The 20,905-nt window shown below is 41.7% G+C and overlaps 1 protein-coding gene across 1 annotated transcript in view; it reads right to left on the reverse strand.

The window, feature by feature from the left end:
• Window positions 1-20,905, reverse strand: part of LOC123746960 (peripheral plasma membrane protein CASK) — a 552,989-nt gene that overhangs the window by 222,754 nt on the left and 309,330 nt on the right. The window contains exon 9 of the mRNA XM_069317229.1: window positions 20,528-20,649. Within this exon, the coding sequence (XP_069173330.1) occupies window positions 20,528-20,649 (122 nt within the window). The remainder of the gene's footprint in view (window positions 1-20,527; window positions 20,650-20,905) is intronic.

The raw sequence follows: 20,905 nt of genomic DNA on the forward strand, positions 1-20,905 counted from the left end.
GAGAGAGAGAGAGAGAGAGAGAGAGAGAGAGAGAGAGAGGCGGGACAGTCTATTTCACGTCAACACAGATGACTGCATTTTAACATCTGTGAAAGAGGTTGGAGTGTTCTGCCCTTGAGATAATCCATCACTGCCTAATCGCCACATCTGCAGATGACAGTTAAACTATACAACGGACAATGATGCTGATAAACAATTTACACATCCCGGTGAAACTACAGGGACTGGTGTGAAGACACAAGGAGAAGGGTCATACTGGGAATAATGAATATGCAAGCAAGAATAGGCTTAATGGTATAATTAATTGGAAGAAGAGCTTTGATATATGATTACCTATAAAATAAATATACGTGGAAGTTGATAAGCTGAGTGGGAGGAAATTGCAAAATGGACTTAGAAAGGGTTAATCTAGGACAAAGTGAGAGAAAATTAACCTCTAATAGGATTACTCAGGAGAAAACGAGAGAGAGAGAGAGAGAGAGAGAGAGAGAGAGAGAGAGAGAGAGAGAGAGAGAGAGAGAGAGAGAGAGAGAGAGAGAGAGAGAGAGAGAGAGAGAGAGAGAGTTTCTCACAGGGGTGGGAAATATACTACCAGTGTAGCAGTATTAGCTTTTATGCAAGATGGGGAATTAAAGTTTGAACGAGGATTAATTAAGAAGAGTGGCACGAGACTAAACTGTGAGGGAAGTGTTCTTCAGTGGAATGACCGGAATATATTCTACCCTAAAGTATACTTAACAGACACAAATATTATGACATAAGTGTTGGGTTATTAATTAATAAAGATAGGAAACTCAATCTATGAAATTAGAAAACAAACGATCGTACAGAGGTATACCGGTGGAAGTATTCTCAAATCTTTCCACAGTATATCTTGCAAGATATTCCACAGTATATTTCTCAAGATATATCACAGTAAATCTCCTGAGTCATAATTTAGTGAGCGTACTCTAAAAATTCAAGGGACAAATTTTCGCTATTCAACCCTTGGAAATTTTCTTACCCAACGTTGCGAAAATGCATAAAATAAACTGAACACTTTTTTGCATGAAACAGTTAACATATAAGCCTTGAAATATCAATTAGCATGTATAAAGTACACCAGTACCTGCCTTAAAGGTGGGGTGCTTGAACTTTAATTGTTTTGTTCATGTTGCTTTGTTAGCTGCATTAATACTCTTATTTCCGGCACCTTCTGTTTGCAAACCTTCGAACTTTACTGAATTTGTTGAGTGTGACGAGATGCGGATACACTGCAAGTACTGCAAGTACTGTGAGTTCTATCACTGGTCTGCTGTGAATGTTGTTTTGAAAGACTTCTTTGTCTGTTTTTGAACGTCATTCCTTTGTTTACCAGATTCCCATCTGCTCTAATATTATATATACTCCAAGATATATTTGATCATTGTAGCTGTCATCAGCTAATGATATAGTTTACTTCGTCCCGGTCTTCCTTTCACTCTTGCCATCTTTAATACCTCTTGCAGATTGTCAAGGTCTTCCTGCCGGATTCTACAGCTCTTCCAAGTCTTTACGCTCCTCGCTACTTTTGTGTTGTCTGCAATGCCAGCAACCAGCTCACTCCATCAGGTAAATCCTTCACATAAATTAGAAGATTAGTGGCAGCAGCACACCTTCTAGTCCTCCTTCGTTTACATCTCTCCCAAGTCAGCCTTTACCTCCCTCATTTACACAGTAAAATCTCGTACCAGAGTTTTTTCACTGCAGGCTGCAGGCGCTTAAGAGGAGTCTTGGGGGATTGGAGTAGGGGCCGCAGCATACCTAAAAAAAATCTTTCCGACTTTCTAATTTCCCTAGACACACTCCCAGGGTAATCACGAGGACCCCCAAGTTCTTGCAACTTAAGCGAATTCTTACACTGGTACGGAATTGAAGGCAAACAAGCTACCCGCATGGCACTCCTTCCAAATCTGAATGCCAATTTGGGAGTGTTCTAGGCGGCAGGGGTTCGAATCCTTGTCGCGTCAAAAAGAGTTCTCAGTGATTGCTGGCTAGCGCGTTCATGCAGCCTTTGTGTCTACACATATAGCCCGGAACCCAATGAGCTGTAGAATTTGTACACCGGTTCATTGACAGTTGAGAGGCGGGATCCAAGAGCCTAAAGCTCAACCTCTGCAAGCACAACTAGGTGAGTACACACACGCACACAGATAGACAGAAGACTACAGGTCTACGACTTAGCACGATAGAGAGAGACTACAGGACGACCTAGACAAACTGGAGGAATGGTTAGAAAATGGCTACTAAAGTTCAACACAGGAAAGTGTAAAGTAATGAAATTAGGCGAAGGGAGCAGAAGGCTGAACACAAGGTACCATCTTGGAGGTGAAATCCTTCAACAGTCAAATAGAAAGAAAGATCTGGGTGTTGATATCACACCGAACCTGTCGCTAAAGGCCCACATCAAAAGGATATTATCAGCGGCATATGGTAGATTGGCCAACATAATAACTGCCTTTAGAAGCTTCTGTAAGGAATCGTTCAGGACCTTGTATAGCACTTATGTCAGACAAATCCTAGAATATGTAGATTCAGCCTGGAGTCTATGCCTAGTTAAACACAAGACAAAGTTGGAGAAGATTCAGCGATATGCCACCAGACTCGTCCCGGAACTGACAGGTATGAGCTACGAGGAAAGGCTGAAGGAGCTGAACTTCACGTCTCTGGAAAACTGATGAGTAACTGGAGATATGATAACTACCTACAAAATTCTCAGGGGGAACTTGACAGGGTGGATAAACTCTTCAGCACGGGTGGAACACGAACAAGGGGGCACAGGTGGAAACTTAGTACCCAAATGACCCACAGAGACACTAGAAAGATTTTTGTTCAGTGTCAGAGTAGTTAACAGATGGAATGCATTAGGCAGTGATGTGGTGGAGGCTGACTCCATACACAGTTTCAAATGTAGATATGATAGAGCCCAGTAGGCTCAGGAATCTGTACACCAGTTGATTGACAGTTGAGAGGCGGGACCAAACAGCCAAAGCACAATCCCCGCAAACACAACTAGGTGAGTACACACAGAGTTGAGTTTGCCTGACAGCTGAGTGGACAGCGCTCGGGATTCGTAGTCCTAAGGGTCCGGGTTTGATCCCCAGCGGAAACGGAAACAAATAGGCAAAGTTTCTTTCACCCTGATGTCCCCGTTCACCTAGCACTAAATAAGTACCTGGGAGTTAGACAACTGCTACGAGCTGCTTCCTGGGTGTGTGTGTGTGTGTGTGTGTTTGGGAAAAAATCAGTTGACTGACAGTTGAGATGCGGGCCCAAAGAGCCAGAACTCAACCCCCGCAAGCACAACTAGCTGAGTACACACACACACTCTCTGTCTGTCTGTCTGTCTGTCTCTCTGTATATATATATATGTATATATATATATATATATATATATCTATATATATATATATATATATATATATATATATATATATATATATATATATATATATATATATATATATAAATGCTTCTCTCCTGGCTTAGAGGCCAGTCGCCTCCAAGTTGGGTGAGGGGCTAGCCTCACCCAACTTTCCACTCTAATTCCTGTGAGGTACATGCCCAACATGGTCGGGTTAGGGTCACCAAATTCAAAAGTGAACAGCATGCCATGGCCATATACCTACCCTCACGACGATTTTCAAAATGGCGCAGGCTCACATTTCCTTCCGTTACCGGTTTTCTAAATACTTAAGACAAAAATATACAAAATTTGTTTTCATATAGTATTATGAAATATTATACACTGATCTCGGGAAAAGTTTCCAATCATCATTCATTGGGTGTAAGGAGCAAAATCACGGAACTTAATAACCGACCACGATCATCTCTGAAATCTCCCTGCCAATGACCAATAGTCAGATTGGTCAAAAGTACCAACATGTAGTGAAGGATCTCCAAAAAGTTAATTTTTTGTACTTTTAACTTTATAAAAGTACAAAAAATACAGCAAAACCCAAACTTAAACATTCTTAGGCCAAGCATAGCACATATATGTACTATCATTAGACCTAAGATAGCCTGTATTAGATTTAGGCTTACTAGGTTGCTATGAGAAGTTAAGTTAGATTTGGTTCTATATTGATATTGCTGTTAAAAAAGTTTCTCATTTGGCTATTTTCAATAATACAAAACGTCAACTTTTTGGTGGTCCATCACAACATATTCAACACGGTAATTCAGACTAAACAGATACTATAAGTACTATAATTTTAGTAGGACGGGCTGGGTATTTGGACACCGCAGAGGCGTCTCATCCAGTGTAATGCTGCTAATGTTTCACATGTGTTAACACCAGCATTTTATAGAATCACTATAATGACACAGAAATACATATACATATCCGCAACTTTACATATACATATCCGGAACTTTTATATCGTGATATCTCCAAATGTACAAAACCAGTGCGATATCGCCACAGATTCACCCGTGAGGTTAAAGTACACCAGTAAAAACAGCCAATTCGTATACCAACCGGCGTGGTATCCTGGCCGGGCACTAGGACCATCTCTTTAACCCAATCTCCTGACTTTCAATCCTTCAAATGCAAAATGATATGGCAGAGGCGGAATATAATCTGAGAAAGCCTTTTTCCTATTTCTATTGGACGTGACTTCTGAGAGTGAATTGATGAGTCTCTGGAGACATTTTTCCTTTCCCCTTCCTGCCTACATGAACTCCAGAGCTCAATAATAAATGCCATGGAGCGTTTGTCATGCCTCTTGTTGTACTTTTTTACTTGGTATTAATGCTGTTTCTCATGACGCTGACACGCCCGGTATGTTTCCAGTTGAGTCTCTCCAAGGTTTTCCCTTCAACCTTCCACACTCCCTTCCTCACGCAGCCTCCCTCCCTCCTTCCCTCTCGCACGCACACTCCCTCCCTCCTTCACTCTTGCACGCACACTCCCTCCCTCCTTCCCTCTCGCACGCGTTCACTCCTTCCCTCTTGCACGCACACTTCCTCCCTCCTTCTCTCTCGCACGCACACTTCCTCCCTCCTTCACTCTCGCACGCACACTCTCTCCCTCTCGTACACTACCACCTCCAAGCACGCAAACTCCCTTCCTCTCTACAATAACAACCGCTACCATCCTCTCTCTCTCTCTCTCTCTCATTTAGAACTTGATTAACATTCTAGTCACATGGAGCTAAAGAAGGAAACTTAAGTTGTCGTAGCATGCAAGTTCGGCCACTTGTGAACACGGGGCAGGAGTACAAAAACTTACAAATAATGACAACCTCCATTGTTTTAGTCGGTGTTTCGAAAGTGCTACGGGCTTTCCGCAACATTCCATATAAACAAAGAAACTTACGTCAAGTAAGAATTCCAGGCGGACGCGGATATGCGTGATATGCCCGTGAGAGTGCGTGACAGCACAGGATAGAATCAGGAAGCACCCTGCATAGAACAGCAACCATTCACAGCACAGGGAAGCACCCTGCATAGAACATCAAAGCATCATTCACAGCACAGGGAAGCACCCTGCATAGAACATCAAAGTACCATTCACAGCACAGGGAGGCATCCTGCATGGAACAGGGAAACACTGCATGGAACAGGGAAACACTGCATGGAACAGGGAAAACAAACTACCCTAATATATCAAATCGACGCAAAAGGAAGAGTGAAGTATGAGGTGGTAGTAAAGTATGAAAGGTCTGAAAGAATATATCTGATGGACACGACAGAAGGAGGACACATTTCAGCTTAACTAAGATATTCTGAGAAATGTCTGCATAGGTCCGCCAACCAACAGCGCAAGGAGAGCTGGAGAAACTCCTGCCCTTCTTGGCGTTCATTCATATACATACGAATAGTGGGCATACTGCATGTATTACATACCCTTAGGTTGTTATTTATATCTGTGGATCAGGACGTTGCTGGACGTATCACGATCTCAGAAAATAGTGAGGAATGCTGGTGCTCCGAGTTCCAGTCTTACGGAGCTACGTGACCAGCTCCTCTGCTCAGAGTATCAGCCTTAAGGAGCTACGTGACCAGCTCCTCTGCTCAGAGTATCAGCCTTAAGGAGCTACGTGACCAGCTCCTCTGCTCAGAGTATCAGCCTTACGGAGCTACGTGACCAGCTCCTCTGCTCAGAGTACCAGCCTTACGGAGCTACGTGACCAGCTCCTCTGCTCAGAGTACCAGCCTTACGGAGCTACGTGACCAGCTCCTCTGCTCAGAGTACCAGCCTTACGGAGCTACGTGACCAGCTCCTCTGCTCAGAGTACAAGCCTTACGGAGCTACGTGACCAGCTCCTCTGCTCAGAGTACTAGCTTTACGGAGCTACGTGACCAGCTCCTCTGCTCAGAGTACAAGCCTTACGGAGCTACGTGACCAGCTCCTCTGCTCAGAGTACCAGCCTTAAGGAGCTACGTGACCAGCTCCTCTGCTCAGAGTACCAGCCTTAAGGAGCTACGTGACCAGCTGCTCTGCTCAGAGTATCAGCCTTACGGAGCTACGTGACCAGCTCCTCTGCTCAGAGTACTAGCTTTACGGAGCTACGTGACCAGCTCCTCAGCTCAGAGTACCAGCCTTACGGAGCTACGTGACCAGCTCCTCTGCTCAGAGTATCAGCCTTACTCAGCATAACTTCCTTGTCTTTCACTGATCATAACTCCCTTATCTTTCAGTCAACACAACTTTCTTGTATTTCCTGTAACATAACTCCCCTATCTTTCACTCAGCATAACTTCCTTGTCTTACAATTAATATAACTCGCCTACCTTTCACTCGGTATAACTTCTTTATTTTTTACTTAACATAACTTATCTTTCACTCAACTAAACTTCCCTAACTTTCACTAAACATATTTGCTCCATCTTTCAATATAACTTAGAAGTTTTAAACGTTAATACCGAATCCACAAATATGGAGACAAAAGAAGAAAAATAAGAACGTTTCGCTCCGTCATTGACCCATATATATATATATATATATATATGTGTGTATATCACGAAAATAAACACGTGATTAAGAATGTGACAATGTCAGACCACGGAGGAAAAATGAAACAGGAAATTTCGTTAAGTACTTTCGTATATTAAATACATCTTCAGAAGGTCCTTCTGAAGATGTATTTAATATACGAAAGTACTTAAGGAAATTTCCTGTTTCATTTTTCCTCCGTGGTCTGACATTGTCATATATATATATATATATATATATATATATATATATATATATATATATATATATATATATATATATATATATATATATATATATATATATATATATATATGTATATATATATATATATATATATATATATATATATATATATATATATATATATATATATATATATATATGACCTTTATCAATGATATAACTTAATGAGAGTCTAGTCTAAGTCTTACGTAAACGTTCTCACTTCCCCTTTTAGGTGTGGGTTGAGGATTAATTAAATGTTTCTTCATCGTCGTTTTTCTGGCACTTGACCATCTTGACTTTGATCTCTGGAAACATCTTACTAGGAGCTAAGTCAACCTGTTTCTCCCCTAAATACCAGCGGCAATAGAAAGGGTTTCCGCTGCCGTGTTACTCCTCAACTTGTGTGTCTGACTCTCAATTTCTGGTCCTCTCCCCCCTCATCAAACTACACGATAGGGGCAGCTCTCCACTACTGTGGCCTCAACTTTGTGCTGTTACAGCAATTGCCAGTGTGTAAGTTGGTGGAGTGTCTCACAACTCTGATCGAGCCTCGTAGCCTGGTGGATAGCGCGCAGGACTCGTAATTCTGTGGCGCGGGGTCGATTCCCGCACGAGGCAGAAACAATGGGCAGAGTTTCTTTCACCCTGAATGCCCCTGTTACATAGCAGTAAATAGGTACCTGGGAGTTAGTCAGCTGTCACGGGCTGCTTCCTGGGGGTGGAGGCCTGGTCGAGGACCGGGCCGCGGGGACACTAAAACCCCGAAATCATCTCAAGATAACCTCAAGATAGCCACAGCTCTTGCCAGATAACACCCGAACCTTTGCTCAACCTTTAAGTGGTGAAGGCCTGTGAGCAATACTAATCTTTATAAGAATTACATAAGGCGGAACTCAATGAGAATGACAAGTCAATCTTCTCCACCTTTCTTCCAACCTGTTCTCCTAAATTAATATTACTTATAGCAACTATTTGCTCGATCGTTCAAAACTTGACTGTTGCAGCCGACAATGTTCACAAATTGTATTATTATTTTTGAAGAGGCACGAAAAAATGCCAAAAAAACAGACTTAAACATTCCTAAGTCTAGTACAGCTTTTGTATATATATATATTATATATATTATATATATATATATATATATATATATATATATATATATATATATATATATATATATATATATATATGCAACGTGTGTGTGTGTACGATACTAGGCCTAAGATAACGTATATTAGGCCTAGGGTTGCTTGGGCAAGACTGATTAGTTACTTGACACTTTTATAAGACATTTGGGTTGACTCAGTTATACACAGTGACTTTTTGGGTCCTACAATCATATCATACAACTGACCAAATATTTTTAAGTACTTTAGTATCATTATTGGAGGATGGACTGCTCTCTTCTAGTCTGATCTTCTCTTCCTTTCTAATAGAGGCTGTCTTTATCCTCCTTTGCATCTGACTCCTTTTCTCGTCGCTTACTTCCTATCCAACTCTAACAAATGGTAGACATTCTTCTGGACTAAGAAGCAGCCTTCTCAACCCTAAGCACCTCAATTAGACATTACACACAGAAATAATTACACAGTCGATTAAGGTAGCGTCTGGGATGCTCTCGGACGTAGGTTCGAATCCTCGTCACGGCCCTTGTGGATTTGTTCAGCTCAACTAGTCTCAGCATTCATAAATGAGGGAAATGAGTCTTAGTCGGCAGCAACGAGAAACTAGTGTCATGCTTAATTGCTTGAGATCATATTTAGTTCTCTGTCCTTCACGTACCTTAGAAATAACCCCTTATACAGAACGAGCAATGCAAAGCAAATCAAAAGGAGACAGAAAAGAATAGAATGAACAAGAAAGGGTAGTAAGAGGATACAGATGTACTGGATACATTTAAATTCTCCCGTGGCACTATAATGGCACTATTACCCGGCCCTAGTGCCATCCCTGCCTATCCCATTAGTGTGGAGACTGGCGCTCCATCTTCCAGCATACATCAGTCAAGCTCAAATTTTGTTCGCTTATCCGAAGAAATTTAACAGAAAAATATATAAACTTATATATACTCAATATAATTGAATATATATTGTATTTGAGTAAAGACTGCACAAAACTTTCAAAGCAAATATGCAAATAAACTTAGAAAGTTATTAAGAAAACGAAACATGCATAATTCAAAGATGTTAAGACTGCAATACTCTAAATGGGCCTTGATAATATACTCATAATTCACAAGCAGAATAACAAGGTCGATTTGCTACGTGTAAACACATTTGATAACGAACTACATGTTTCGATCAGATTCGATCAAGGTGGGGGTGGGGGGGGGGGTGTTTCTTGGCGCTCACGTACACCATATAGGGCAACACACGTAATATGTTTGGAAAACGTGAATGGGTGTGCGTGGTTTGATCATAGGGTGGCAGTGGGTTTGGTCATAGGGTGGTAGTGGGTTTGGCCATAGGGTGGTAGTGGGTTTGGCCATAGGGTGGCAGTGGGTTTGGCCATAGGGTGGTAGTGGGTTTGGCCATAGGGTGGTAGTGGGTTTGGCCATAGGGTGGCAGTGGGTTTGGCCATAGGGTGGCAGTGGGTTTGGCCATAGGGTGGCAGTGGGTTTGGCCATAGGGTGGCAGTGGGTTTGGCCATAGGGTGGTAGTGGGTTTGGCCATAGGGTGGTAGTGGGTTTGGCCATAGGGTGGTAGTGGGTTTGGCCATAGGGTGGCAGTGGGTTTGGCCATAGGGTGGTAGTGGGTTTGGCCATAGGGTGGCAGTGGGTTTGGCCATAGGGTGGCAGTGGGTTTGGCCATAGGGTGGCAGTGGGTTTGACCATAGGGTGGCAGTGGGTTTGGCCATAGGGTGGCAGTGGGTTTGGCCATAGGGTGGCAGTGGGTGGGACGTATGGTTGGAAACTGTAAGTGGGATGACTAGGTGATGCATGCTTGGATCTCAGTGTGTGTGTTTACCTATTTGTGTCTGCAGGATCGAGCTGTAACCTCTTGGTTCCCACCTTTCTGACAGTCAAATGTCTAATGTAGTGACTCCCGATCAGTGACAAAAACGTGGTCATCATGAATCACATCATGACCAAACCACACATCAGAAAATGAAGAAACAACGACGTTTTGGTCTGACTTGATAATGGTCCAGGAGGACGGACCGAAACGACATCGTTTCTTCACTTTCTGATGTGTGTTTGGTCATCATACCCGCGTGTACTCGAACCCTTCAATACAGAAAAAGATATGATTAGAAAAACTTTAAAAATCCTTAAATCGTAGGCGCTATAGACAACCCTGGAACAACTAGAGTCCTCGCTGACCGCAGGTCCCGAAGGCTCAGTTTGATTTCAGTCACTGACCAAAAAAGGCGATGCAAAGCATACTTAAGGCTCATTCAGCGTGTTAAAAATAACTATAAAAAACTCATACGTTAAAAAATTCATAAGCAGTTTGGCGGATAGATGGTCGTTAACTCGGTAATTGGCGAACCTGATTTAAGTAAAAGTTCGTCGGTTCCTTCACACTAAACAAGATTGCTGAAGGAGTTCATCAAGAGGGAAGCAGAGATGCTGCGACTACCGTTGCTGCACAAGCTGTTGCACCTCTAGCTCTTGCTGCACCATATATTCCAATGCAACTGTACCTGAACCTCTTGCTGCATTACGTATGTGTTCTCAAGCACAGTGATCTGCGTCCTAGACTCACACTCGAGGGACCTGTGTTCAATACTAGGGCGAGACTAACGCGGTTGGGCCCGTTTCCTTTCACCTGATGCCAATGTTCATCTAACAGTAAACAGGTACTCTGGGGTTAGACAACTATTGTGGGCTGCATCTGAGGGAAGGTCAGTAGGGTGACAATAATAAGCCCAAGTATACGCTTCCTGAAGGCACTAATGTTGCTTATGTTAATGATGTTTCTGGTGGTGATGTTGTTTACGTCAATAATACGTGTCTAGCTTCTAGACATGTGGTCAAGTTCCGTTGTTGTTCACCGTAAACATTCTGTCCTTGGCAGCTTTATCGATTCATCTATGAGTTCCGTGTCTGGATGTCTCCTACACCTCTCATTGTGGAGTGACGCGAAGCCCCGCCGCTCTCACTCTTCTCGCTGGCCACTCCTCAACATTCTTGGTAGTGTTATAGGAAATCTTGTAAGTTTTGAAGTGGGGGTCCATGGGACACAACTTACTCCAACATTGATCAGAAAGTATCCTTGTCTAGATTCCTGGAGTTTCAATATATTCGCCAGCTTATCATATGCTGTTGATGTGATTCTACTTATGTTTTCCTCTACAGTAATTGTCCTCTTAATTGTTTATGATTTTGTCATTTTTGTCATTAAGTTGTAAATACTAATTGTCTCCAACTGATAATTGTTAAATACTCTTAGAGTGAAGGCACAACTGTATATCCAAGTAGCGCACCTGGGTCTTAAACTTCCATCCACAGTATCATATTTTGATTCTCTTTACACAGAACAGTCTTATCACTGTCAACGGCTTACATTATTATTATTATTTCGTAAAAATAAAATGTTCTCAAGTTGTTCTCTTCTCTAGTGTTTGTAGTTCTAGTGCCAGGTCAACGAAACAGTTACGCAAGTACTTTCGAACGTGTAGATCTTTCCTCAATCTTTGACGGCTTCGGTTACATTTATTAAACAGACAAGCATGAAAACTTGCCAATCAACTGTTGTTATTGTTATAAACAGCCTCCTGGTGCTTCGGAGCTCAATAACTGTTTAATAATTGTAAACAAAGCCGCCAAAGATTGAGAAAAGATGTACAGGTTCGTAAGTTCTTGCGTAACTGCTTTGTGAATCTGGCCCCTGGTTCTTGCAGTCTGTCGTCACACCTCAGATGTCGAGGTTCTGAGAAGAGTGTCGTTGCGGGTTACCAAGGTGATGGTTCCATGCTGATCTTGTATTTCCCAGTACTGATCATACACAGTATAGGTTTTATACAGAGCTCTCAGGAATTCTATGTTGAGGGTCCTAAAAACTAGCCTTATACCTGTCTTAGTTTTGCACATGCTGCTGATATTAACATATTAATGTGTAATTACCTAAGTGTGTATGTGTGTGTGTGTGTGTGTATTCACCTAGTTGTGCTTGCGGGGGTTGAGCTCTGCTCTTTCGGCCCGCCTCTCAACTGTCAATCAGTCAACTGTTACTAACTACTATTCTTTTTTCTCCCGCCCCTTCCCCCACACACGCACACCCAGGAAGCAGCTCCGTAACAGCTGTCTAAATTCCAAGTACCTATTTACTGCTAGGTAACAGGGGGCATCACGGTGAAAGAAACTTTGCTCATTTGTTTCTGCCTGGTCTGGGAATCAAACCTGGGTCACAGAATTACGAGTCCTGCGCGCTGTTCGCTCAGCTACCAGACCCCCCCCCTCTGTGTGTGTGGGGGGGGGAGTGTGTGAAAGAGGTTTTAAAATGCATTTTTTTTATGTAAATACAAAACGTAAGTAGCCTGTAATCATATTATAGCGATACTAAATAAATTATTAATTACTATTAAAACAATTAACTTATAGAGGAAGAACACAAATATTAAAATGATTAAATAACTATATACTCATGTACGCATTTATAGAAAGCAATATCAATCTGAAAAAGTCAAATATGTATAATATGTATATATATTGCATGTCGTTGAAAGGCAGCCCGGCACAGTACGGACACAGGCTTGACAATCACCAAAAACTAAAATTAAAAAGTGTCCCTAAAGCTACCACAAAAATATATGCATTACACTAGAACAGAAACAAAAAGTTCAGTGGAATATAGCACGAGTTCCATAAATCTCTGTTTTATTACAGGACGTACAAGGCTGTACAGATTACTCTGTGAATATGTGCTCAATGCTTCCATATGCACTGAGTATGTGTTGGAGAGAGCAGAAACAATATCTCACGTCCACGGGCATGATAGAAGATTGAATGGTCACGTTTCCACCAAGCGTAGGAAACCTATAGGAAGATTGAGTCTTGTCTGAGAACCAAAAAGTATTGATTCACAACTGTCGGGCGTCATAAAACTTTAGCGTGGTGTTAATTCAAACTTTGTAATGCTTCGACAGCCTGGCGTTGTTAACTATTTGAAAGCAATGGCGACTTTCATCTACAATTCTATATGAATCAATTCTAATAACCCCGAACCAACATAGAAGCAGCAAGAGCAATATAGCAATATATAGCAATATATAGCAATATAGAAGCAGCAAATATGCAATATACCCACTGATTAGTGTTCTGTCATCTTTTGACTGCTTAATTTATCTTCTCTATCTGTTCTCTCTCTCTGCTTTCTCTCTCTCTCTCAGCCTCCGGTTCACCCATCGCCCATCCTGTTCATCCTTACATCCATTCTTGTGCAAACTTTCTTATCTTGTTCAGTATCTGACACAATATGAATGTGATACCTATACTATAGCTTCTTAAACGGTTACAATAGTAACCGTTTTGCTACAATAGTAGCAAAATGCTACTATTGTAATAGTAGCGTATTGTAAATAGTACAATTGCTACAATAGTAGCAATCTCAGGAAGCTTCTGAGCGCTCTACGGAAAGTTGAGACCATCACTCCAATATGCACCACTGGGATGGAAGCCTCACTTTGTCAAACACAATATACCAACTCAAATATGAAATATTAATAATAAGTCACTCGGGATCTTGTTTAATTCATGTGTCAGATCAATTATGAAATATGCGGCAAACACAAATTATATCTTTTAAACACAAAACGGAGTTGGAAAAATACCAGATGTATAAGAACAAAACTAGTTCCAGAGCTGAGAGGTATAAGTTGCAAATAAAAAACAGAAAGGGAAAACAAGCTTGAAAGATATGATCACCACATTCAAAGTACTCAGGAAAACAGACAAGAACAAACTACAGACTTTTGAATGGAAAATACACGAAGATGATACAAGATGAAAACTAAGTACCCGAATAAGCCAGAAATAAAAACGAATTAGTTATATATTAAAATAGCGCATATTGGAGACACATTCACAGTTTCTTATGTATACGAGACAAAATGGCATGGAGGCTTGTACAACAGTCGAGTGATGATTGACAGGCGGGATACAAGCGCTGAAGATCACCGCCTCAAACATAACTAAAACTAGGTGAAAACAAATATACTCCCATCAGGAAATGAGAACCATTTAAAGCTTAGGTTTTACCCATTAACACTAACCATCTGTATACCAGTCCGTACGTTCTCTCTCTCTCTCTCTCTTTCTCTACCCGTTCATCTTTCTCTGTCTCTAAGCTGAATTACCGTGTTTTATTTACTTTTCTTTGCATCCTGTACGGCTCCCATCACTCCGCCAGTTCCCTAGACTGGATCGTATTACCCAACTCCGACTTTTTTATGGAGTCTCCCATAACCCTCTCCTCCACATCTCAACTTTCTACCAGCAATTTCATCCTCGAAACCTACCGATCCCTCCCTACCACCCTTCAGCACGCCACACACTGCACCCCTCCCTCGCCAGCACCGTGCCACACGCCACGCCACGCACGCCAACCACCTCCTTCCCACCCTTCCTCCAGAATAAATACAAAGCTAAAAATATTACAGTGAACAAAGGTCTGGCTGGAAAGATAATAGAAAACGAGTTATATAAGCCGAGGGCAGCAAGATCACTGGTACACTACTCTTATAAATATATCCTACTTATGACACCATTCACCTGGGCTCTAGGAAACTCGAACCGCGGACCCCACGAGTGTGAGGCGGAAACTCTATCGACCGAGCTATTGAGACTTTATGAGACTTTATTATCCTACGTATGAACATGTGTCTAAATGCTTCAGGACACCGTGGGACGAGGTGCCAAACTCCGACCTTCCACTGGCTGTACCTGGCGGGCAGGTAAGTAGGTCAATATGAGGAGAAAGCCCTAAGCTGGTGTAACTATGTAGGTCTTGAAAGGAATATGAAGACTGGAAATATTTATATTAATATAAGACGCTCTCCTCACCTCATCAACCCAAGACGCTGTCACCACCTGATCAACTCAAGATGCTGGTCTCACTTTGTCAACCTGAGACTTTAAGACTCTGACCTCGTCTTATCAGGCCAGGTCACTGTCCTCACCCGGTCAACCCCTAGGTGCTTTCCTTACCCCATCAACCCCTAGGTGCTCTCCTCACCCCGTCAACCCCTAGGTGCTCTCCTCACCTCGTCAACCCCTAGGTGCTTTCCTTACCCCATCAACCCCTAGGTGCTCTCCTCACCCCATCAACCCCTAGGTGTTCTCACCCCGTCAACCCCTAGGTGCTCTCCTCACCTCATTAACAGAGACGCTGCCCAATCTTAATCAACCCTACGTAATCTAATCACCTCAACAATCTCAGCTACTATCAACCACCTCTTCAACACTTTAACAGAGGAATTTTTTCATTGCTAGTGTACGCCAATATTCCTCTTTACCTCCCCGGCACCTTTCTCTTTGTATTACATTTCATCTTAATTAAGTTTACATACTTTCAATATTTTTCACATTATTTCCATTGGATTTACCTCATCTCCATCATCGTAAATGTTCGTCAATCTCCCTTACATGCAGGAAATTGAAATAAGTTTATTGAGGTAAAATACACACAAAGGGATGACGTAGCTCAAGCTATTCTCACCCCGTACTTGCAGGAGTTACAGCCCCGCTCCTGTGCCAGGTAAGTCTACTACGGGCTCACCATAGCCCGTGCTACTCGGAACTAACGTTTCGGGGAACTAATTCCTAAAACAACAACAACAACTCTTACCTCTTACATGATTTAGTTGATTTTTAACCATTTATATTGATATTTGCAATTTTAAACGTACAGTTAAAGGGCAGGTCCCTCCAAGTACCTTATATGTCTTTCAGTCCTCTCAATCGTCTCTCTAATCCATTAGCACCTCCAGCTTCCTTCTCCATTGATCTTTAAGAACATTAACGGAAAATGGCCCATACGAGGCAGATCCCTATTTAAATCTACCTAAACTTATTCCTATATATATGCCTAACCTACGCCTGAAGCAAATCATGTGATTAAAAGAAGCTTTAAGGGATCCAGAGGGTACAACTTGTGATCATACGTCTAATGTGTTAACCGGTAATTTGTTCCACAGGTAACAGGGTAACCTAATAGACGTGGGATCACTTTATTGTTTGAAGCGTAGGTTAGACATATATGAATGAGTCTCTGTGGGTATAAATAAGATCTATCGCGTTTGGGGCAAAAGGCCATGCATGTCCTTTACTCTTATGATCATTATTTCAACCACTTGGGCTGGACGGTAGAGTGACCGTCTCTCTTCATGCAGGTCGGCGTTCAATCCCCGACCGTCTAAGTGGTTGGGTACCATTCATTCCCCCTCTCCGTTCCATCCCTTATCCTCATCCCTTGCAAGTGCTATATAGTCGTAATGGCTTGGTGTTTTCCCCTGATAGTTCACTCCCTCCTCCTACTTTCTTCCATTTTTTACTCACTTCCCTAAACGCTCCGTTGTAACCTGTCAACACCGATTCATAATATTTTTCCCGGCACTTGGTTTTATAAATGTGGGAAATATGAGAGCGACTCAGGCGACGGGTCTCCAACTTATTGATAGAAACGGCACTTTTTCTGGTAACTTTTGCTTCAAAATGTGACAAAAATAGTGACACAAGTTAGTGAGGAAGGTGGTCTAGTGTGTAAAGTTTTCTCATGAGCGTTATCTTGAGGTTATCTTGAGATGATTTCGGGGCTTTAGTGTCCCCGCGGCCCGGTCCTCGACCAGACCTCCACCCCCAGGAAGCAGCCCGTGACAGCTGACTAACACCCAGGTACCTATTTTACTGCTAGGTAACAGGGGCATTCAGGGTGAAAGAAACTTTGCCCATTTGTTTCTGCCTCGTGCGGGAATCGAACCCGCGCCACAGAATTACGAGTCCTGCGCGCTATCCACCAGGCTACGAGGCCACAACCTCGAGGCGTCACTCATGGCATAAAACTCTACAATTGCGTTTGCTTCAGAGCCCAAGTAACAAGTGGCAGAAGTTAATATTCAGGTCGAAACTTACCTTTTTCCCTTAAATCAATAAAACATATTTAACATATCATAATGATGATAAAAACAGCTGAATCAAATTAGACCTTTAAGAATATATTCGGCAGATTTTCATTCAAGGGTTATGAGCAGGAATACTTTTATATACGAGTATTATATTACTGTCTTGTCAGTTGAGGAAAACAACACATGACAGTGTGTAAAGCAGTAAAGTAATTTATCTGCAGTCACTGAACTTGCACATCGCCGATGAAGAAATCGAGAAGCATGTTAAGCTCTAAAGCTTAAAACCCTCGTCCTCAGGTTGAGAAATATAAAGTTTAATTTCAAACAAGCAAGTACAATACAATAATATTACCAAACGAACTGCATCAACAAGAGGTTCTGCATCCACAGTAAACCACTTTAAATTAAGATGCACGAAAACCTAATTTATTCCTGCTAAAATTAGTGTTGAGCAAATCTCCTGACCAAAATGACAACGCTTCTCCACCACCACAATCACCACCACCCACACCACAAGCCGACACCATCACTACCCGCACCATTACAAATACCACCACCCGCATCCATTACCACCTTCACCCCCAAATGAACAACACACAATCACCACTCACATCACAACATCCACTACCACCATTACCACAACAACTATCACTGTTACCACCATCCCCCCCACCACTCACCATCTACTGCACTAAATCCACCATACTCACCCCCCTCCCCACAACATCAACCATACTAACCCCCCCTACAACCATCAATAAAAAATTCATGACGATAATGGTAGACTGCAGTAACCTACAGGATGGCCTGGAGGTATACTTCAAGTATAGCTTTAAATACAGATATGACAGCCCAATTGAGAGTTGGGACCAGAGACCCGAAGCTCATCCTCCGCAAGCACATCGAGGCGATTACAACTAATTGAATGGCCACGTCGGCCTGCACCCACTCTCATCCTTCACCATCGACCTTCTTCAGGAACACGTCCCCCGTAGAGGGCGCCTCGAGGTGTCCACCTGTGCCCTGTCGTCTTAGCATCTTGGCTGCAATCGTCTTATCTATCGTCGGAGGCTGGGGCCCAGTTATTGATCAGACACGTTCACCACTACCATAACACCTTCACCACTACCATAACAACCATTTGGAGCAGACGAAGATCTCCTAAATCGTATGCTAGCTATCTGTGATGTGCTTACGTTGTTCATCAAAGTTATTTTATACATGAAATAAAAAGAATCATCGAGCAGATTAAGAATTAAGAGTTGACGCGTTTAAAACGCGTTTTAATAATAATAATAATAATAATAATAATAATAATAATAATAATAATAATAATAATAATAATAATACGCAGAGAAATCACATTAACGTGATATATCAATGAACAAATTCAACAGGAGCCGTGATAAGGGTTCGAACTTGTGAGCTGGGTGTTCCCAGGCGCGCTCTGATCAACTGCACCACGACATGGTTAGCGCTGGAACCTATACACTGGAACACCCAGCACATAGGTTCGAACTCCCCCATCAACGCTCCTGTTGGATTTGTTCAATAATAATAATAATAATAATAATAATAATAATAATACAAATAAAAGTATATAACGCCTAAAAGACTGAATACGTATAAAACTCAGCAAACAGTCTAGAAAAGAATACTGCAATTCTAAAATAATAGTCGACTATTATAGCAAATTTTTTTTATGCTCATAATATATTACAATAGTCGAACGCAAAATGCCATTACCACATTAACTGAAGTAGGACCATAATAAACTCTTAAGATAAATTTGACGTCGGCTGCACTGATTTTTTTTTGCGGAATAGTTAAACAACCATCTACAGCTATAATGGTAGTTGTAACACGAGGAACTAACTATGGTGTGATATATCAATGAGAAAAACAATTGGTGCAAAGCCTGAAACCAGCGTTGTAGTTCAACCCGTTCTCGCACTTGCTTATAGTCAATATTGGCTTATTTAATAAGTGCATATGTGACATACTAATTGATTGTGAATATTTTAGTTTACCTTGAAAAGCTTCATAGAAAACACCGACCCCACCTAACCTTCTTAGTATGTTAAGATAAGCATCTTATTGCTTCTTATTTACAATTATTACTTAACCTATCAACGGTATAGGTTAAGTAATGATTGTAATTAAGAAGCAATAAGATGCTTATCTTAACATACTAAGAAGGTTAGGTGAGGTCGGTGTTTTCTATGAAGCTTTTCAAGGTAAACTAAAATATTCACAATCAATTAGTATGTCACATATGCACTTATTAAATAAGCCAATATTGACTATAAGCAAGTGCGAGAACGGGTTGTGTAGTTAAGGCACGCATCTGGTACACACTAGGACGCTCATTCAAACATCGTTGCTTCAGCTGATTGTTCTCATTGTGTTTATACATTTAATAATTTACATTAGAGTTATATGTGATAAACTGTAATCTTCACATTCATATCAGTGTACCGTAAAATATTTTAAGACACCTTGTTTCAAAAAAGTAATTTCTATGACGAAATTAAAATATGAATATTTCCCAATTTGCCATGGAAAAGTCCACGGGTTTAACTGCTTTGATAAAGGGGCATTTCATATCACTCTCTTCGCTTATGAACGGCAACGAGAAAGATTTGTATTTCCTTAATAGCAAGACAAAAAAACAACACTGAAAAACACTTCAAAAACCTGCTGAAAATGCAAATTTGTTGCAAGAAAGGCGTCTCAAAGAAACACAAAACTCCTACAAGCACGTCGTTTACGAAACGAGAAAGAAATAAAAAGCCCGTGTGCCCTTCATAACAAGATGAACCAAGTGGGAGATGAAGAGCGTCCTGCAAGAACTAACGAAGAGGCAAGGTACTCACGTTAAGGAGAGCGTCCTGCAGGAACTAACGAAGGAGCAAGGAACTCACGTTAAGGAGAGCGTCCTGCAAGAACTAACGAAGGAGCAAGGAACTCACGTTAAGGAGAGCGTCCTGCAAGAACTAACGAAGAAGTAAGGTACTCACGTTAAGGAGAGCGTCCTGCAAGAACTAACGAAGAAGTAAGGAACTCACGTTAAGGAGAGCGTCCTGCAAGAACTAACGAAGGAGCAAGGAACTCACGTTAAGGAGAGCGTCCTGCAGGAACTAACGAAGAAGTAAGGTACTCACGTTAAGGAGAGCGTCCTGCAGGAACTAACGGAGCTGCATGGCACACACGTCGAGGCTAGAGATGAAGAGCCTCATGCAGGAGCTAAGGAAAAAGGAGAGGGTAGGTACTTACGTCTAGGAGGGCGTGGAGCTGTGTATCTTCCAGGACGGAGAGGAGGAAGTCCCGGTCCTTGACGGGACACTCCTGGAGGCACTGGATGTCGTCCAGGGAGTCCAGCACCACGCTTACTGCTCCTGGGGGCACATCCAGCCACTTATGATTCTTACCGTAAACTCCAATAATTAACAGTTGACTTTTATCATTCATATTCTGGCAAACTTTAACTCATTGATCACTATGAGACTCAAACTAAGGTAATTACTTTTACGAGTTAATTCCTCGTTACTATTACGTAGCTGCATTTCTTTTACTGTGTAACTCAACTTGTTACTACCAGTTAACTAAATTTGTTATTATGATGAAAGTTAGCATTCAAAATACTTATTATAA

The sequence above is a fragment of the Procambarus clarkii genome, chromosome 87, assembly GCF_040958095.1.
Source record: "Procambarus clarkii isolate CNS0578487 chromosome 87, FALCON_Pclarkii_2.0, whole genome shotgun sequence".
Classification (NCBI taxonomy): domain Eukaryota; kingdom Metazoa; phylum Arthropoda; class Malacostraca; order Decapoda; family Cambaridae; genus Procambarus; species Procambarus clarkii.